The sequence below is a fragment of the Anolis sagrei genome, chromosome 6 (assembly GCF_037176765.1).
Source record: "Anolis sagrei isolate rAnoSag1 chromosome 6, rAnoSag1.mat, whole genome shotgun sequence".
Lineage (NCBI taxonomy): Eukaryota > Metazoa > Chordata > Lepidosauria > Squamata > Dactyloidae > Anolis > Anolis sagrei.
In genome coordinates, this window is record NC_090026.1 from 111,652,789 (window position 1) to 111,670,707 (window position 17,919).

Genomic DNA, 17,919 nt, shown 5'->3' on the forward strand with positions numbered 1-17,919 from the left:
CTCATCCACGCTCTTCCTGGATTCAAACCTCCGACCTATTGGTCTTCAGTCTTGCCAGCACAAGGGTTTAACCCATTGTGCCACCGGGGGCTCCTTTTGTTTACTGATCTCCACTATGCTAAACATCTAACAATAGTGAGCTGAGTTACAGGAATATGTATGTGCAATTACATGCATGCACACCTCTCAGGACCATTTAACCTTTTTTGTTCACTTCTGTTTTTTGGGTCTCCTGAAAAGATCCTCTAGAACAGTGGTTCTCAACCTGGGGTCCCTGGATGTTTTTGGCCTACAACTCCCAGAAATCTCAGCCAGTTTATCAGCTGTTAGGATTTCTGGGAGTTGTAGGTCAAAAACATCTGGGGACCCCAGGTTGAGAACCATTGCTCTAGAGTGTATGGTAAGTTGGTGTCATCCACATGGGTCCTCAAGGAAATTATTTTTTGGACTACAATTCCCTGAAACTTCCCATGCTGGCTGGGAGATAATAGTAAGGCATAGTCTAAAAATAAGTTGCGGTAACTCTGCCAAAGTTAGATCTACAGACTTAATGGCTAAGCAGATATTCAGAGCTGAGTCTCCCTAGTACATATCTGTTCCACGCTCTACTGTTCCACATCCTCCCATTCAGATGTCTTTTTGTTACTTGGACTATAACCCCAAATGTATTTAGCTATTGGTCATGCTGGATAGTGGCTAGTGGGATTTATAGTTCCGAACTGGGGGGAATAGGCACCAGGTTGGGGACAGCTGTCTTGCCCTATAATAAAAGGGCAGGTTTATTATGGCTTCATATGTTCAAAGGCTGAGCTCTAATATTGCAAGATGATTCTGGGCCTGAGTCCAAGCTCAAATTAGACCCTGTAATGCCCTTGGGGGAAGTTCTTCCTGTACAAATCCTTCCATTAAACTGTGGCTTGGGCAGAGACGGCAGCAACCTGTGGTACATCTTGTGCGTATGGAGTGTCTGTGAATTTATTCACTCTTCCCATTGAGGAGGTGGCACTTTGTATTAAAGGCACGGATTTTGCCCACCAGAAAGAAAAGCCTTTGAAGATAGCTGTTGGCAGTGCAAGTCTGCACTCAACTTCTCCAGTACAAGTCACAAACTGAGCAGGCCAAAAATGTCTCTCTGGGTCACTTCAAACTCAGGGGAACTTGAATATGCTAAATAGAATGACTTGTGAACGAGCCAATAGAGATGGCTAGGCAGACAGGGTATGTTGGGTTTTTTTCCTCACCAATGGGAGGAGGGGGGGAGTGAACCAGAAGATATAAGCTCAGACAAAGCCAAGCTGTGCCTCTGAATCATTCACATACACTGGATAAGTAAGGAGAGAGAGAGAGAGAGAGAAAGAAAGAAAGGAAAGAGTAGGGCACAGAGAGAAAAGCAGAGTCATGATTCTAACAATGGAAACTGGTAAGGTTTTATTTCCTGGTGGTCTGTTTGTGTGTTGTGGGAGAGGACAACTAAACAAAATCTTTACATGATCAGCATTGTCGTCGTCATCATCATCATCATCCATTTTTAAAGGCTATGGTGTCTGAGGTTTCCTATTTAGCACATATGTTGTTGTATAAACTCTCTTCTGGACAGTCTGTTTCCTTCTGGAGAAAAAAAACTGCAGTATGAGAAAATATTTTCCTTCCTATAAAGTACCTTGGATGGGATTAAGGACACGTGTCATATGAACTTGCAGTAGATCTTTGATAATGTTCCAAGATGCTGGCAGTCTGATAAATGTAGGAGAGGTTGGGGAATGAGAAGGTGCAATCTTTCGTATCTGGCCTGTTGTTTGTATTTGCCTTCAATGTCACCTGTCAAAGTATGGGGACCCCTATGAATTTCATAGGGGTTTCTTAGACAAGGGGTCTAGTTGGTTTTGCCAATTCTTTCTTCTGAAATATAGCCTACTGCACCTGGTATTGTTTGGCCGTTTCCCATCCAAGTACTAACAAGGGATGACTCTACATATCTTTCAAGATCAGATCAGAATAATCTAGGTTTTGTATTCAGAAATGTCAATAAAGAAAACCCTGTGGCAGTAAACAGTGTCAGTTGCATGAAGTGAAATATTGTGGGTTTTGCAACTTTCTTTACTGTTTCAAAATTTTGTGTGGTCAGCAAAGACTTTTCTAAGTGCTCAATTTGGGAACCAGAGAAGGATGGCTATTTATCTACCTCGGGGCTTCTATCTGGATTTGTTGGAGTGTATTAGATGGATTATACAAAGTTGGAAATAAAGCTGAGTGTGTTTGTGGTGTGGTATACACTTATTTGGTAAAATGAGCCTGAAATACTCGCCTGTTGTGAATGCTTCCATTGTGTTCTTGGAGAAATTGATATTTTTGTGGTTGTATGCTGTAGGCTATATTTATGAGGGAGAAACAAGCAAAACCAGCTCTGAGTTTTTCTTGTCTGAGAAAACCCTATAAAAATCACAAGGTCACCATAAGTCAACAGCAATTTGAAGTTTTTGCCTGACATTGATGTTCATTTTCATTGTACTTTATTTTCTACTTTGGAATATATCTGTCTCCCTTCTGACAAAACATACATAGGTTTGGTTACAGTGATAAGCACATGTGCTGGATAGCGAATCCCACTGGTCCCAATAAGATTTAATTTTGATTTATAACAGTGTTTCTCAACCTTCCTAATACCACAATCCCTTAATACAGTTCCTCATGTTGTGGTGACCCCCAACCATAACATCATTTTCGTTGCGATTTCATAACTGTAATTTTGCTACTGTTATGAATCATAACATAAATATCTGATACGCAGTATATATTTTCATTCACTGGATCAAATTTTGCACTAATACCCAATATGCCCAAATTTGAATACTGGTGGGGTTGGGGGGATGGATTGATTTTGTCATTTTGATATTGTAGTTGCTGGAATTTATAGTTCACTTACAATCAAACTTGACACACACTCCAATGACCAACACAAAATACTGAAATGGTCTGGTGGACATTGACCTTGAGTTTTGGAGTTGTAGTTCACCTACATCCAGAGAGCATTGTGGACTCAAACGATGATATATCTGAACCAAACTTGGCATGAATAGTCAATATGCCCAAATGTGAACACTGGTGGAGTTTGGGGAAACTAGACCTTAACATTTGGGAGTTGTAGTTGCAGGGATATATAGTTCATCTACAATCAAAAATCATGACCAACAGAAAATACTATGTTTCCTGATGGTGTTTGGTGACCCTTCTGACACCCCCTTCGCAACTCCTCCAGGGGTCCCAATCCCCAGGTTGAGAAACACTGATTTATAATGTTAAGAATCATGCAACAATTGAACTTCAGTTCAGTGTTTTTGTTTTGCAGGAGACCTTGACACATGTGGTTTGTGTTATTATGGGATGCAGGTATGCTTTCTGTTGGAACTCAGCATCACATACAATTCTCAGTACTTTTATGAAAGCCTAAGATCATAAACTAGAATTACATAGTTAAATTGGTATTACACAGACCAGAACTTGGAAAATACACTAGCTCACAGTCAGCATGGCCAATGGTAGTGCTGATTGGGGGAATTCTGTGAAATTTAGTCCAAAAAAGTAAGTTTAAAGATTCATAACAACTAAGCTTCAAACAGAAGTCTGTGTTTAGCAAAGACATACTTTGCATTGTACTTAGGACTGTTAATTTGCTATGGAAACAGATCATTGACTTTAACTAGTAGTTTGACAATGGTGTTTACTGAAAGAGTACAGTAATTAAGGGAATCCTAGCATTCTAATCATGTATGTTTGGTACCAGAAAACAGTATTTTTATAACTATTTAAAGTTGGCTAGTACTCACAAATGATTGCCTTGTCCCATGAAAACACAAGTTAACTACATGTGATTTCAGCAGCTTTTTGTATTGTGACCTGAATGCTACTTCCATCAATAAATTGGGAAAATATATTCACATATTCTTATAATGTACTACAGATATTATTCTATACTTCTGTTTACAGGATTTTTATTTATATACAGTTGATATGTGGCTGAATTTTTAAAAAGTCATATGAATTACTGCTGTTGTTCTATAGCAGGCATGGGCAAACTTTGGCCTTCCAGGTATTTTGGACTCAAATTCCCACAATTCCTAACAGCCTACTGAAGTCAAAATCACCTGGAGGGCCAAAGTTTGCCATACTGGCTGTTAGGAATTGTGGGAGTTCGAGTCCAAAGCACCTGGAGGGCCGAAGTTTGTCCCTACCTATTTTATAACCATTTATTTTACTCCAAACGCATGTTCAAAAAGGAAGAAGGTGAAAGGAAAAAAAGAAATAAGATTATTGGTTTCTATTTTATCATGAACTTTGATGGATATAAATCAATTTCTTTTGGTGTGCAGTAAATGCTCAGAATAGTTCTTGCTGTTGATGCTTCTTTTTAAAGAACTACTTGAAATCAGACTTTTTTTTGCGGACGATGTGGACCTAATGATGGAAAAAACCTCATGAATATATACCTAAAATAATAAAAATAGTTGAAGAATTTGGAAGATTTGTTGGCCACATGATAAAGAAACACCCAAAGCATTTGGACTAAAAATACGTTAGAAGATCAAAATCAAGGAATTGACAAACATAAATTGTGTAAAGAAAGTAAAATATTTAGGGACACAACTAACAATGGGCAATCGTGACCTGATGAAAAATAACTATGAGAAAATTTGGCCCACGATAAGGTCTGATTTGACCAGGTAGTCAAAAGAAGAATGATCACTAATGGGCTGTATAGCGTCAATACAAATGAATGTTCTCCCCAAAAATATATATTTATTTCAAGATATACTAATTTTACTAAGTGACAGCTACTTTAAAAATTGGAACATGGGACATCTTAAAGTTTATCTGGAATGAGAAAAAAACACAAATGAGATTAAAGTTTATACAGGATGCAAAGGAGAGAGGGGGGTTGGCGCTCCCAAATTTTGAATCTATATTACAAAGCAGCAGCACTATCTTGGGTTAAAGAGAAGATCACCTTAGAAAACAAAAACTACTAAAGCTGAAAGGAGTTGATCTGAATTTTGGGCGGCATGCCTATTTAGTATCCAGAAAAGAAACAACGGACACTGATTTTTTAAAAAAAAACATAAGAATATTTTTTCAATATGGATAAACAAAGTTCCAAATATATTTCAAAAATTCCAAAGAGGACATCACCGGAGGAAGTATTCTGCAAATTACAATACAAATATACATCCTGGCTAACATATAAAAACTTACTGAAAACTAGCAATAATAAGAAACTATTAAAATTATTGTTGCAACTCCAAAGCAGTGGACACTTGATCACCTGATTCCAAAATTGGCCATGCAATTAAAGGGTTAAGATGGATGAAGGATGTATGAATCCAGTGGAGATAATGCAGTGTCCAAAAGTGAATGGTGATTGGTTCTTGCTTTCTTCTTCCATCTCTTTTTACCTATAGGAAGAAAAAAGTTGAAGTCTCTTGGCAACTCTCATATGTGGAGCATGTCAGAGTTCACACTTCTGTATAACGTCTGTGATAAATTCCTTGATAGGAAGTTGTTAATATCCAGGAGTAAGGGAATGCAGCAATTTGGAAGAGCTCCAATCTTGTTTGCTGGCCCATATGATTTCCCTGTAGACAACACAACTTCATTCAATTATGCAGTTAGCTAATGGCAAGCCTTGCAAATGGTGAGCAGAGACTATGGTCCATCTTGACTATTCCTTATATACCTACTTGCCTGCCCTTGGCTGTTCTAAATTATGTTTATAATAGGTTTGGGAACTGTGTTGGATTCCAGCTCCCATAACCCTTGCCAATTTGCACACCAGCCCAAAACTGATTATAGGCTAACACATGAACATCCGGAGAGCTATGACTTCCTCGTTGCTGCTTAAGAACCTAGAATATATTTTTAATGGGCATCCTCCCATCTTTTCACTTGAAACTTCTTTTGGAAGTTCTAAATAGAGAATTGGAATGGAAATCAGAAGAATCTCAGTTCCTCCATAGGATGACTGAGAGATGTCACAGTTCTTAACCTGGAAGAACGGGCTTGAAGTAAGTGTGATCATGAAACTTTTCCAATAGTGAATCATCTTAGAGAATGCCTTTCCCACAGAATAGAACTACCAAATCTATAGTAGCTTGATAAATGTCTAAGTGAATTTGGGAATGACAAATAGATTTAGGCCGACTTTATTTCTAATTTTCTTAATTTTGGCTATATTTGTAATATCTTTTGCAATAGTTTTACACTTATTAATATTCTCTTAAAACTCAAGTTTTGGCTTTTCTTTGCAAGATGTGTGTGTGTTGATGTGTATGTATTTGGAGGGTGTGTGGTGGTTGGGGGGGGGCGTATGCATGCTTGCACTCTCTGTCTCTAACACTGAAAAAAAATCTTTCATAAGTTGTTCTGCACTATCTTTAGGTAACAAGCAGAAAACAAGTGGTTTTCATTATGCCAGGAAGTTTCAAAATACTTTATTGAACTTTACTGGGAGTGACTTATTTGCTCAGTGCCTTGAGGCAACATTTTATTTTAAATATAGATTCATCAAAGCTTTTTATAGAGTTCTCTTTTCCCTTCTTCACTTACATGCAGCATTAAACAGCATCTAATGTTTTATTATATTAAAAATGTTAACCTGTACTCCTAAAAATGTTAACCTGTACTCTTTATTACATGTTTTGCAATTTTGTGTATTAGTAACATATGATATGACAGGCAGAGCAAATTCGGGAGCTGGACAACAGCATTAGAGCATACATCACATTTTAATTCAGTTTTTCAAGGCAACATCCCAAAAAGTTCTCATTTGTCACTCTAAGGCCTTACTGTTTTTCCTTTCCTCCTCCTTCCTGTTGCTTTCACTTGTATTTTTGATTTGTTTTTATCTAAGGGAAGTGCATACAACTTGAAATAATAGCTGGGATTTAAAATTTTGACAGTAGAGCTGCATTTGAAGTAGCCAGAGGCCAGACCTCTTGTGACAGCTGACCTGATCCTTCTGCATTTCAAGAGCTATTTATGGTCGATTAGCTGGTATCAAAGCTCCACTGTTCAGCCCATAAAAGGTTGGCCCTGTGTGAAGTTACCACAGTGCATTTGGCTTAGTCTTCTAAGGTTGGAGAGCCTTTAGCCCCTGAAACTACCCGAAGGATGGATGCAAATGCTGAATTCTCGGGTTGCTGTATTGAGGATTTCAGGTGTTGGAGAACTTTCAGAGGAAGATTTTTCTCAGTAACGTTTTGGTCTAGCCTTTCAGTCCTTGGAATATAGCTTCTGAATACCTTTCCTCTTGGTGCATGCTCCCACACTGCTGGAAAGCACCGTTCTAAATCCATGTGGCTCTGACTCATCTTGCCTACAGTTGTACTTGTGAAACCTGCATGCTAGTAATATGAATGATGTGTCACTCCTGTTTCTTAGTACCTGGATGCTTGTTTGGGAGATAAAATCTTATGCAGAAGTGGGGAGCTTCTTCTGAAATCTGTCCTCAACTGTTCAACTGTCTATTCCTCCAACTAATCTACCATTGGATAAAAGAAGTTTTAGTAGGACAGAATTTCTTCTTGTGTGGAAACGTTTCCTGTATTATTATTTTTTGAATTAAAGTGAAACAAAACAACTAGGATTTTAAAAATAACCGTGCATACACAAAACTCAAAGGATTTTTACGTAAGTAACATTTCTTTTCCATTAGTGATCTCCAAAATTTTCAAAGCCAGTTGTTTGAGAATGTTTGAGGCTTTGTCAGGTTGAAATGCAAGCGAGGTTTTGTTTTTAACTCCAGAGCCTGTGCATGTCAGTCACACGAGGCATTTTGCAAAACTTTTCTTCTGGTTGTTGTCTATGGATGAGTTAATTTTACTGTGGATGGAAAACTTGTCGTTTAATGTGTGAAGTGTGTGACAATTAAACATTTATGCATTGGCCTCTACTACCATGTGATACCAGAGGATAAAGATGCTATAGGAAGGAGATTCTGGATAAAAGAAGACTTTATGGAAAGGTATAAATATGTTTTTCTACAAGTCTGTTTCTCACCAAGTGTTGCTAAAGAGTTTGAAACTTGAGTTTGCAAGCATTTCCTTTTGTGTTGCAGCTTCCTATTTCAAAGTATATGGGATTTTGGTCATTGTAGGCAACTAAAATAAATATTTGTACACCCTGATTTTACACCTGATTATTTTCATGTTGCGGATTTTAGTACACATTGATATTGTAACAATACTTTTTTCCCTAATTGGCATTTTGAGTGTATAGATCTGTAACAGTTAATAATTTATAAAAGCAAAAACACTTCATTTGTTACATAAACTGGACTGTGTAGATACAATGTATCCTCATTCACCAGTCAATGTTCTCTACAAGCTAGGGTAACAATGTTTCTATTTATAGTACTTAAATGTTGTATATTAATATATACTAATTTGCTTTGGATGTTATTTGTATGTAGGCTGCAACCCCAGTTGAAATTTCACCATGATTGTGAGCTCACTAGATTATCTTAGGCAAGCTGTTGTCCTCTCTTCCTGTTCTCTCCTTTCCATTTTGCAAATCTGCAGGGATGTTGTCCTGATGCAAAGCACAACGAAGATTTGAAAAGTGCTGCATCACACTGATTATTATTCCATACATTCAGATTGCTTTTTAAAACAAACGAATGCATGTCTTTAAATATATATAATCTAGGTGAGGAATGAAAACACCTTCCTGAAAACATTCAGGCCTAGAAGCCAATCAAGATGACAGCCTCCTTGCAAGCAGTTCTGGCAATAAACAATACTCTAAATATGAAGAGGCAATACATGTTATGGGCAGCTTCAGGTAGAGACTCTTAAAATGTTCCATTCAGCTACTGTATGGCAGAACATACTGAGCCTTTGTTCCTTCATATTTAGGTTTGTCTACTTTAAACTCATCTACATAAGTTTAATGTATAGTGATGAAGATGTCACTCTACAGACTGGATGGCAAATTCCCAGCACAATACATGTTTTTAAAACTCCCATAAGCCCTAGTTAGAACGATTCCTTGGTCAAGGAGTTGGAGGACTCACATTTCTCCACCTCTGGTATAACATGGGGTGGAAATTGTGGTCTTCCACATGTTGCTGGACTGTCGCATCTCTTCAAATCAGCAGAGCCAATGGTGAAGAACACTGAGAGTTTCAGTTATATGATTCTCATCACTGGTGTAAAGTAACATGCAGAATATCAGTCAGTAAATAAAATTCAGCAATGTAAAACCAAAACAAACAACTGGCAAGGAAAATATCAGTGGCTATTTTCTTTTAAGAGAAAGCCCCGGGGTCTTTGTACTCGAATGGCAAGACTGTTGATAAGGCCTAGTTGACACCATATTTCAAATTGTGATCTAATATCAGAACCTAGAGAAAGGTTCTGATATTGTATTAGATTAGGGGTGCTTTGAATACAGTTTTCCTACTTCTTGGCAGGGGGTTGGACTGAATGGCCCATGACGTCTCTTCCAACTCTATGATTCTATGATAAGAAGTGCAAGGATTTTGATGTGGCAGGAGGTAGTTCTCCCTTTTAAAGCTCAAGTCTCTCTTACCAATGTGTTCTGATTGGAGAAAGCACACATGAGACTTTATTACATGAACAAATAAAGGTTTGTATCCAGTGATCAGTCATACCTGGTGGCTCCTAATTCACTTTAAAGGAGCCATTTGAGGATATGATACCGCACCTCTTGATAGCTCCTTTAATGTTCTGACTATAATCTAGAGAAGATTCACTACCTTAATCAACTCAAACCTTTAGATAGTATTGGCACTGATGTCATTCTGCTATCACAAAACTGTTACCAAGCAAAACAAAAACTATGCTTTTACCTTTGTATTGTGTCAAGCACAGAACTTGCTATTTTCGCAAGGCATTCTGCAATGTTTTCTGCAAGTTGTTAATAATTGCATCACACTAGGTGTTGCATATTCTTACTCTGCCAGTGGATGTGCCCCAATGACAGAACAATTAAGAATGTGAACTTGTTATATCTTAAGCACAGATGTGAGCAATTCCTAAAGATCTAGGGGATGCCCCCAAACTCACATCAGATGTTGGAGGACTCCATTCATCATGCCTCCTCCCAAAGAGATGACCTTGTGCAATCCCATAGGCCTCACTTTGTTCAGCTGTACATTAGTGTGATGTTGGATATAACCGAAAGACATCTTATCTATTACTAGATCCTTAGGCGTTTCCAAATGTGCAGCATATTTAGGCAACATAGGGATGCTATAAATTAAATCTTAAGAGCATAATGGATTAAAAATTAATGTTATCCTTCCAGGACAAAAACATTGGTGTACAAGAACCAGGTGCCTGTTTTCAATAACATCAAGTACTGTTTGTTTTTATAAGTGTTGCTCTCCCATGACAAATATCTTCAAAGTGAAAGAGGAAATGGCAATTGCTTAACCAGCCCTATAAAGCAGGGGGAAATAAAAGCAATTTACCAAGCATGAATAGGAATAATCCCTCTTCTTGCTTGCCTGAACACCATTGTCTTGTTTTCCTGTGTTTAATCACACCTCTAGCAGGGACTTGCCCTTGGCAGGAATATTTTCAGCAGTGCCTCATGGAGATATTTACCAAATACTAAGCCAACTCTTAACTCCAAAATCATGAAATTATGGGGGTAGGGAAGCAGTAGCGGGTTAAAGTGAATAGAGACAGAACATATTTCTAGGAATCTCTAAATCCTCCAACATGACTCTGTAGCCAACTTTTGCTGGTAGTTGACCATACATTCATAATAGAAGACCTGGAGATTCCTAGAGAGAAAATTTTAATTATATTTGTGAATGATCAAATCCACAAAAGTCAACCCACAAATGTGGTGGGTCAACTGTACTTGCTATGGATTTTCTCCAAATTTTCCCAGTATGGTGCCCTCCAGGTTTGTTGAAATTATAACATCTATGTTCTGTGTCCTGCAGTGTTTTCCAGACTTTAAAGCATCTTGAAAGTATTGGCTTGAAGAAGTCTATACCACCCAAAGGTGCCTTTCTACCCTTATCAGAACAACACAGAAATTAGTGTCCTGTAGCACCTGCAGATATCTCAACAGTAATGATCCAAATGATAACCTTAAGATGAAATAGAAATAAACCAGCACTTTCTTCTGTTCTGAAGTAGACTAGAATTTTCTGCTTTACCTTACCCAGTAAGAGAAGTGCTCCTTGCCATACTTACCACATGTCCTGAGATTTGGAAGCAATACCAACATGGGAACATGACTAATCTATTCCCCTTCCCCAAGAAATTGAACTTGCCCTCAGTATTATGCCAGAGCGCTAAACTATATTCTCATTATGGACTAACACATTACAATGAGAAACATCTACGTCAGCATGGAAATGGACCCATATCTTAAAATAGATGCACACACATGCAAAGTTCATTTTAACCTAGAGACAAGCTCTGTAAAGGACTTACATTGTATATCAGGAGCTCTCGTGTATCTGCAACATTTCCATTTATGCAGCTTAGATAAAAACTGTTCTAGCACAGAACTCTAAAACTCTTCAAGGTATTTGTAGACCATGAGTTTTCATATTATTCATTCCATAATGTATCATCTAGTTTCATCTGTAGAAATGGTAAGAATAGACTAGATGGACCATGCGGTCTCTTCCAACTCTATGGTTTTATGGATGGTGGAATGTAAACATTTATTCCATTTTGATGTAATATGCAGTTTCTTTTGCCTCATTTGTCAACTTTAATCTATATGTGCAGAGTACGTATAGCTGATGCCACTTTGAGAGTGTGCCAGTGTAGTGTGATCTTTGGCAGCTCACCTTCCAGAAGCATAGCTGGTGATGAAGAAATCTTACCCTAAGTTTCTACATATCTTCCTTTGGGCAGAGTCTACCCTTTTTCAGACTGAAGGAAATTATTTTCCTCTTACCAGAGGTAGTAGGTAAGCATTTCTGTTTTTAAAATTCCACAACAAAATTACATGTATTTTTAATATCTCTGATATGAGCGTGGCAAATGTAGATCAGATGATATTTCTTAAGCAAGTAAGCTTATATCAGTACAGTACATATACAGCAAAGTCTCGCTTATCTAACATAAACGGGCCAGCAGAACATTGGATAAGTGAAAATGTTGGATAATAAGGAGGGATTAAGGAAAAGCCTACTAAACGTCAAATTACATTATGATTTTACAAATTAAGCACCAAAACATCATGTTTTACAACAAATTGACAGAAAAAGCAGTTCAATGCATGGTAACATTATGTAGTAATTACTGTATTTACAAATTTAGCATCAAAACACTGCAATGTATTGACACAGCTGTGGATCCAGGCGGGAGGCAGACTGTGTTGGATAATACAGAATGTTGGATGAGCAAAGGTTGGATAAGTGAAAGACTACTGTATATTGTAACCTTACAGTTTTATAATAGTTTTTGTAATTTTAAAAAATAACAGGCAAAGTAGATGTGCATGAATTTGACCTTTACTGAAGTTATGAATTTGGACAGTGTATATCTTATATTAAAGAGCAATGCAATGTAAAACTAAGCAAGCTACAAATAAATATAGCCATGTTGTTGTGTTGCAGAAAAGCAACATAGTCAAATTGCTCTCTAAAGACTTAATAATTTTTAAATTAGAACACATGGATGAGTTTCTAAATTTCAACTCTTAACCTGGAACTTGGATGCTTCATACCTAGAGCAACAATAGGGTTCTCCAGATGCTGTTGGACTGTTGGATCCAACCAATAGGCCTACAGCTTTTTTGGCCATAAAATTTGAATTTTCTGGACTTGGCAGCTTTCTGGTCTGTAAAGCATGCGCTTCTTAAATCTAAGATAAATCTGTAGCTTTCCCACATTGAAGAGCAATGGGGAAAGCTTAATGCTGTGTATATTAATGGTACTCATATTTTCAAGCATGCTTCCTTGTGTAGTGTGGATTCTTTCTTGAAAAAGTCCTTGTAATAATATGTATTATGTCGACGAAACCTCTTATGACATCTGACCTGAGCTTGGAGCATGAAATAACATACTATTAAGTCTACTATCACAGCTGTGGTGCTGCATAGCCACCAATGAACCAGGGCTGTTTCCTAGAAATAGAAATGATTTGGCTGCTCCATGAATTACTCAGTTCAGATCTTTTGATTACAGATGGAAACTTGGAAAAGTATTTGTGGAGTTACTAAGATGGGTTGTGATATTTAACTTCACAGAATAAGGTGTCACAGACTTTATATAGATGCTGCAGTTGTGCCAGATCTTCACAGGCTTTGAGTAAGTTGGTAGAGCAGCCTGAACATGTCAAATAATTAATTGAGAAATGTTTCGACTATATATGTGAACAATTAAAAAGAATAGCAGAACTCTGTGCTTTTCCAAGAGATAGTCTTGAGAATGCTGTTATTGTTTTAACTGTGGAAACATGGAAGAGAGTGAAACAGCTAACCAAATTGCCGTGTGTGTGCGTGTGTTGGGAAGATGATGACACTAGACAAATGAGTATGTTAAGCATCCTGATGTTCAGCACAGGGATTAAGAGGCTTGTTTATAGGACTCACATTTCAATCCCTGATGTGAAATATGGGCAAATGACCTGAACAGAAGGACCAGGTGCAGTTTAGTTTCTGACTTTTATAAACGTAATTGAATTTGAAATACATGCAAATATAAAGTGTAGGGGATGGACATAGAAAAATATGTGTTTCATATAAAATATTTTAAGCGCCTTGCTTTAGAATTATAGCAACAGTAAGCTGATGTAATTTAAGTGCATCCTTTATCTGTACTTCCTAAATCCAAAATCTCAGGTTGTCCATATGAGTGGTTCAGATAATGACATCTTTGCATTCTGATGGTTCAATGTAAACTAGCTTTGTTTTATGCATAACATTTTAACAATATTGTGTATAAAATTGACTCCATAACATACTATACGAGGTATGAAAGATCAGCAAATTTCATATTTAGGCCAAGTATTCTAAACCCCAAAAATCCTAAAAGCAAAATACTTCTGGTGTCAAGCATTCGGATAAGGGTTATTCAATCGGTATCAAACACTTCCAAGATACAAAAAGGTTATCAGGGGCTGGGGAAGTAATGGAAATCTGTAAATGAAGAAAAGCATGATTTAGTCCTGTGGATTTGTAGTACCTTCATCATATTGCCGAGGGACTGTAAATTGGATGTTGTCCACATAGTAATAAACTCCTGTATGTGTGTACTTGTGTTTTCACGTGTGCAAAAATCTTGCCTGTGGATTATATGTATTCAGCCTTATACAAAAGGAGATGTGCATGCCTGAAACTTTTGCTGATCCTTGTTTGAAAATAATAATAATAAAAATAAAAGGACCAGAGGTGACATTTGGTTACTTCCTGTTGTAGAAATACCTAAGACACCTAGGCAAAACCAAATATGGGGCAAAAATGCCACCTAGAGGCCATTTGAGGACAGTTTTCACATTTGGGAGGAAAGAGGTGGTATGGCCCTCTGAAGCATCTTAGTAAGGTCATGCTTCTCTTTCAACCCTCCATTTGTTGCCAATCCTTGATCCAGATTCAGTACTTCAGACAGAAAGGTTGTAGTTCTCTTTCTAATTTGCTTGGAGGATTTACGATTCCTGTGTAGATACTTAATAGACTTGCACATGGATTCCTTTTGGACATTCACCTTTGGCTAGTTCGGAAGCCCGTAACAGTATGTGCTCCACAGCTATTTTTTTACCAGCCACAACAGCACTCCTCCAAGATGAACTGAACCACCTCAACTGGGCTCTACAGGCCAATGAATACTCCACCTCAGACATCAGAAGAGCTGCAAGACCAAGAACAAGCCACGAGAGTAAAGATGAAGATTCACCCAGAGGAAAAGTATTCCTGCCATACATCAAGGGAACCACTGACCGCATAGGGAAACTGATGAGGAAACACAACATACAAACAATCTACAAACCCACCAAGAAAATCCAACAAATGCTACGTTCAGCAAAGGACAAGAGGGATCCTCTCACCTCTGCAGGAGTCTACCGTATACCATGCAGCTGTGGACAAGTCTACATAGAGACCACCAAACGCAGCGCCCAGACACGCATCAAGGAACATGAAAGGCACTGCAGACTACTTCAACCAGAGAAGTCAGCCATAGCAGAGCACCTGATGAACCAGCCTGGACACAGCATATTATTTGAGAACACAGAAATGCTGGACCACACCAACAACCACCATGTCAGACTACACAGAGAAGCCATTGAAATCCACAATCATGTGGACAATTTCAACAGAAAGGAAGAGACCATGAAAATGAACAAAATCTGGCTACCAGTATTAAAAAACTCTAAAATTATAACAGCTAAACAACAGAGAGAAAACAACCAGGCACAGATTAACACCTCCCAGCAAGAGATTTTCCCAGGCTCAGGCAGGCCTTCAAATGCTAATGAAGGTGATCAGCTAAACATTCACACCTAACTGCAGCAGGGAAGAGCTCCTTGCCCCACCCCAGCCATTCCACAGATATATAAACCCATTGTCCTAATTCCAACAGACCTCACTACCTCTGAGGATGCTTGCCATAGATGCAGGCGAAACGTCAGGAGAAATGCCTCTAGAACATGGCTCTATAGCCCGAAAAAAACCCACAAGAACCTAGCACAGTGGCTGTTGAAAACCAGCTGTTTTTGGTTTCTTTCTGTTACATATGGAGTGCGGGAAGGGAGGCAACCATTAGAAGGGAAAGGATCCCAGGACATGAGGTTTCTTAAGCCCTCCCTTTTCTCTTGATTTGTAAACGGAAAGGAGATTGAAGTGCAAGGAGGTAAGGCACCAGTTCTCCTTTCTCGGACCTCTAAAACAAAAGAGAAGGGAGAGCTTTTTTAAGGAAGCTCATGGAAGGATACCTCCTGGTCGATCTCCCTTCTCTGGGAAATGGTAAGCCTCCTTAAAATGTCTTGGAAAGGTGGAGAGCTGCGTGGGGCACCTGCAGCTCAGTCTCCTCTAGAGTAGAAACAGCTTTAACTAAGCAATTAAACCCAAGTCTCCTCTAGAAGAAGGGAGAAGATTGCAGAACTAGTGGTATCTTAACTGATGTTTTTAATCCAGGACTTAATGAAGGATATAAGGACAAACAATGCCTAAAATGACAGGAAGGGGAGCCCGGGAAGTCCCCCAAAATAGGCTGGATAGAAAACAAATCTTTTGGCTTCTCAGATTGAAAATGGATTTCTGTCCTCCCAAATTTGGAAGGCTCCCAAAAAACAGATTGGACCTCCCCAACAAAATTTGAGACACTGAAACAGATAGTGGTTTGCACAAGCATGAATTTGTTTGTCTGGAATATATTAAGGAAGCAATGATTCCTAATTGTGATAGTTGAGCTCACTGGGCGAACTTAAACTATCTACTGCATCATTTACATGAGATCTTTGAAGCTGAATATCATAACAGAAGTGGAAGCACTCGAGTTGGGGTTTTATTCCTTGCTTGAGGGTCATTAATAAACCCATCTCCCAGTGCAGAACAATACAACTGTACATATACTGTTAAACTGAAATGTAAAATGCTGTGATATGCTATTGTCAGACCATCTTTTGTCAAGGTTGTCTTTACTCAACCTATCCATCTCTACAATTTTGTCATCGTGTATTATCTTCAGCATATGTGTATTTGATTTATCTCCCATTTAGCTTGGATGTGTGCTTTTTCCTTATAGAGAAAAACTATAAAATCCAAACATTTTTAAAAAACTCAAATTTCATTTTGTTTGTGCAAATTATGACCTTCTTCCAGAATGGATTTCTCTTCATGAGTACTAGAGCAGGGCTGTTCCATCAAGTTGAGTACAGACCTTCAGATATGGTATGACACCTCATTAGAGGCCCTGTCTTACTTTCATCTGCTCCTGTCAGGAGTTCGTGCAAGCCATCTCTGCTGCCATGCTGAATAGGGGATTGGGAAAACTGGAATCTCTCGAAATAACTTTTCCAAGCTCTGATTTAGCACAAAAAAAATTCAACTGTTTTGAAATTTATGTAATTATTTCCATCTTTCTCAAGGATCTAATGATGGCATCCCAACCCGGCCTGAAAGTCAGGCAGAATGGCACCTAGATATGCCACTGTAACCTACAACTCATGCTCATACCTTTCCAGAATGATTGTAATCTACTACAGAAGAATAAGGGAAAAGGGTGATTTCTTAGCTCACTTTGGGCAATAGTTTTCTGTTCGGTGGGGGTGGGGGGCTAAAAACATATAAAGGACCAAAGGTTAAATACCACTGCTTAGATCATGTTTTAAGAGTTTTAAACCATTAAGAAATGAAATATATATTGTATTGAAAATATAGATGAGAAAAATTGAATAATGTTTTACAGTAGATAACTTCTTTAGCATATGGTGTAAATTACCTCTGGAAACAAATAGATTGGCTGTGAGATCAGAAAGAATCCGAGCAAGTGTCTGTCCTGTTTTCTTCTTCTAGTTTAGCAGAGAAATTCTTACCAACTGCAAAGCAATGCAAAATGTTTAAAGCATAAATTATGTTAATCATTGATGTCCCAAGTACTTCAAATGTTAACCATTATCTGCATCAGGCATGAAGACTTGAATCCACTTTCCTTCTGATTAATTAGGCAAATATAACATTAATTACACTTGAAGATCATTCCTGCTGTTGCTGCAATAATCCAGCTGGTAGGATGCAGCTGAAATCTGCTGGAAACAGCTGGCCAGTGTCCTTGCCTGATTAGGACGCATAGCAGTAGTTGGTTCATCTGTCAGTGAGGAAATCAATGAACAAGGCCAAATGCTATTTATTTCTTAGAAAACAGCTTTTAAAAAATAGTGCTCCGAAAAACCAATCCAGAAAGTAATGTCAATTTGAATGGTATTTGGCTGA

General features: G+C 38.1%; 1 protein-coding gene across 2 annotated transcripts in view; it reads left to right on the forward strand.

Annotated features, from left to right (window-relative positions):
- The first annotated feature begins 1,331 nt into the window (after window positions 1-1,331).
- The window catches only part of SVIL (supervillin), a 125,240-nt gene continuing 108,652 nt past the window's right edge, over window positions 1,332-17,919 (forward strand). The window contains exon 1 of one of the 2 annotated variants that reach the window (XM_067470347.1): window positions 1,332-1,420. In XM_067470347.1, the coding sequence (XP_067326448.1) occupies window positions 1,399-1,420 (22 nt within the window). In that variant the 5' untranslated portion in view covers window positions 1,332-1,398. Of the gene's footprint in view, window positions 1,421-11,863; window positions 11,956-17,919 lie in introns of those variants that run through there. The other variant, XM_067470348.1, reaches the window with a different exon arrangement.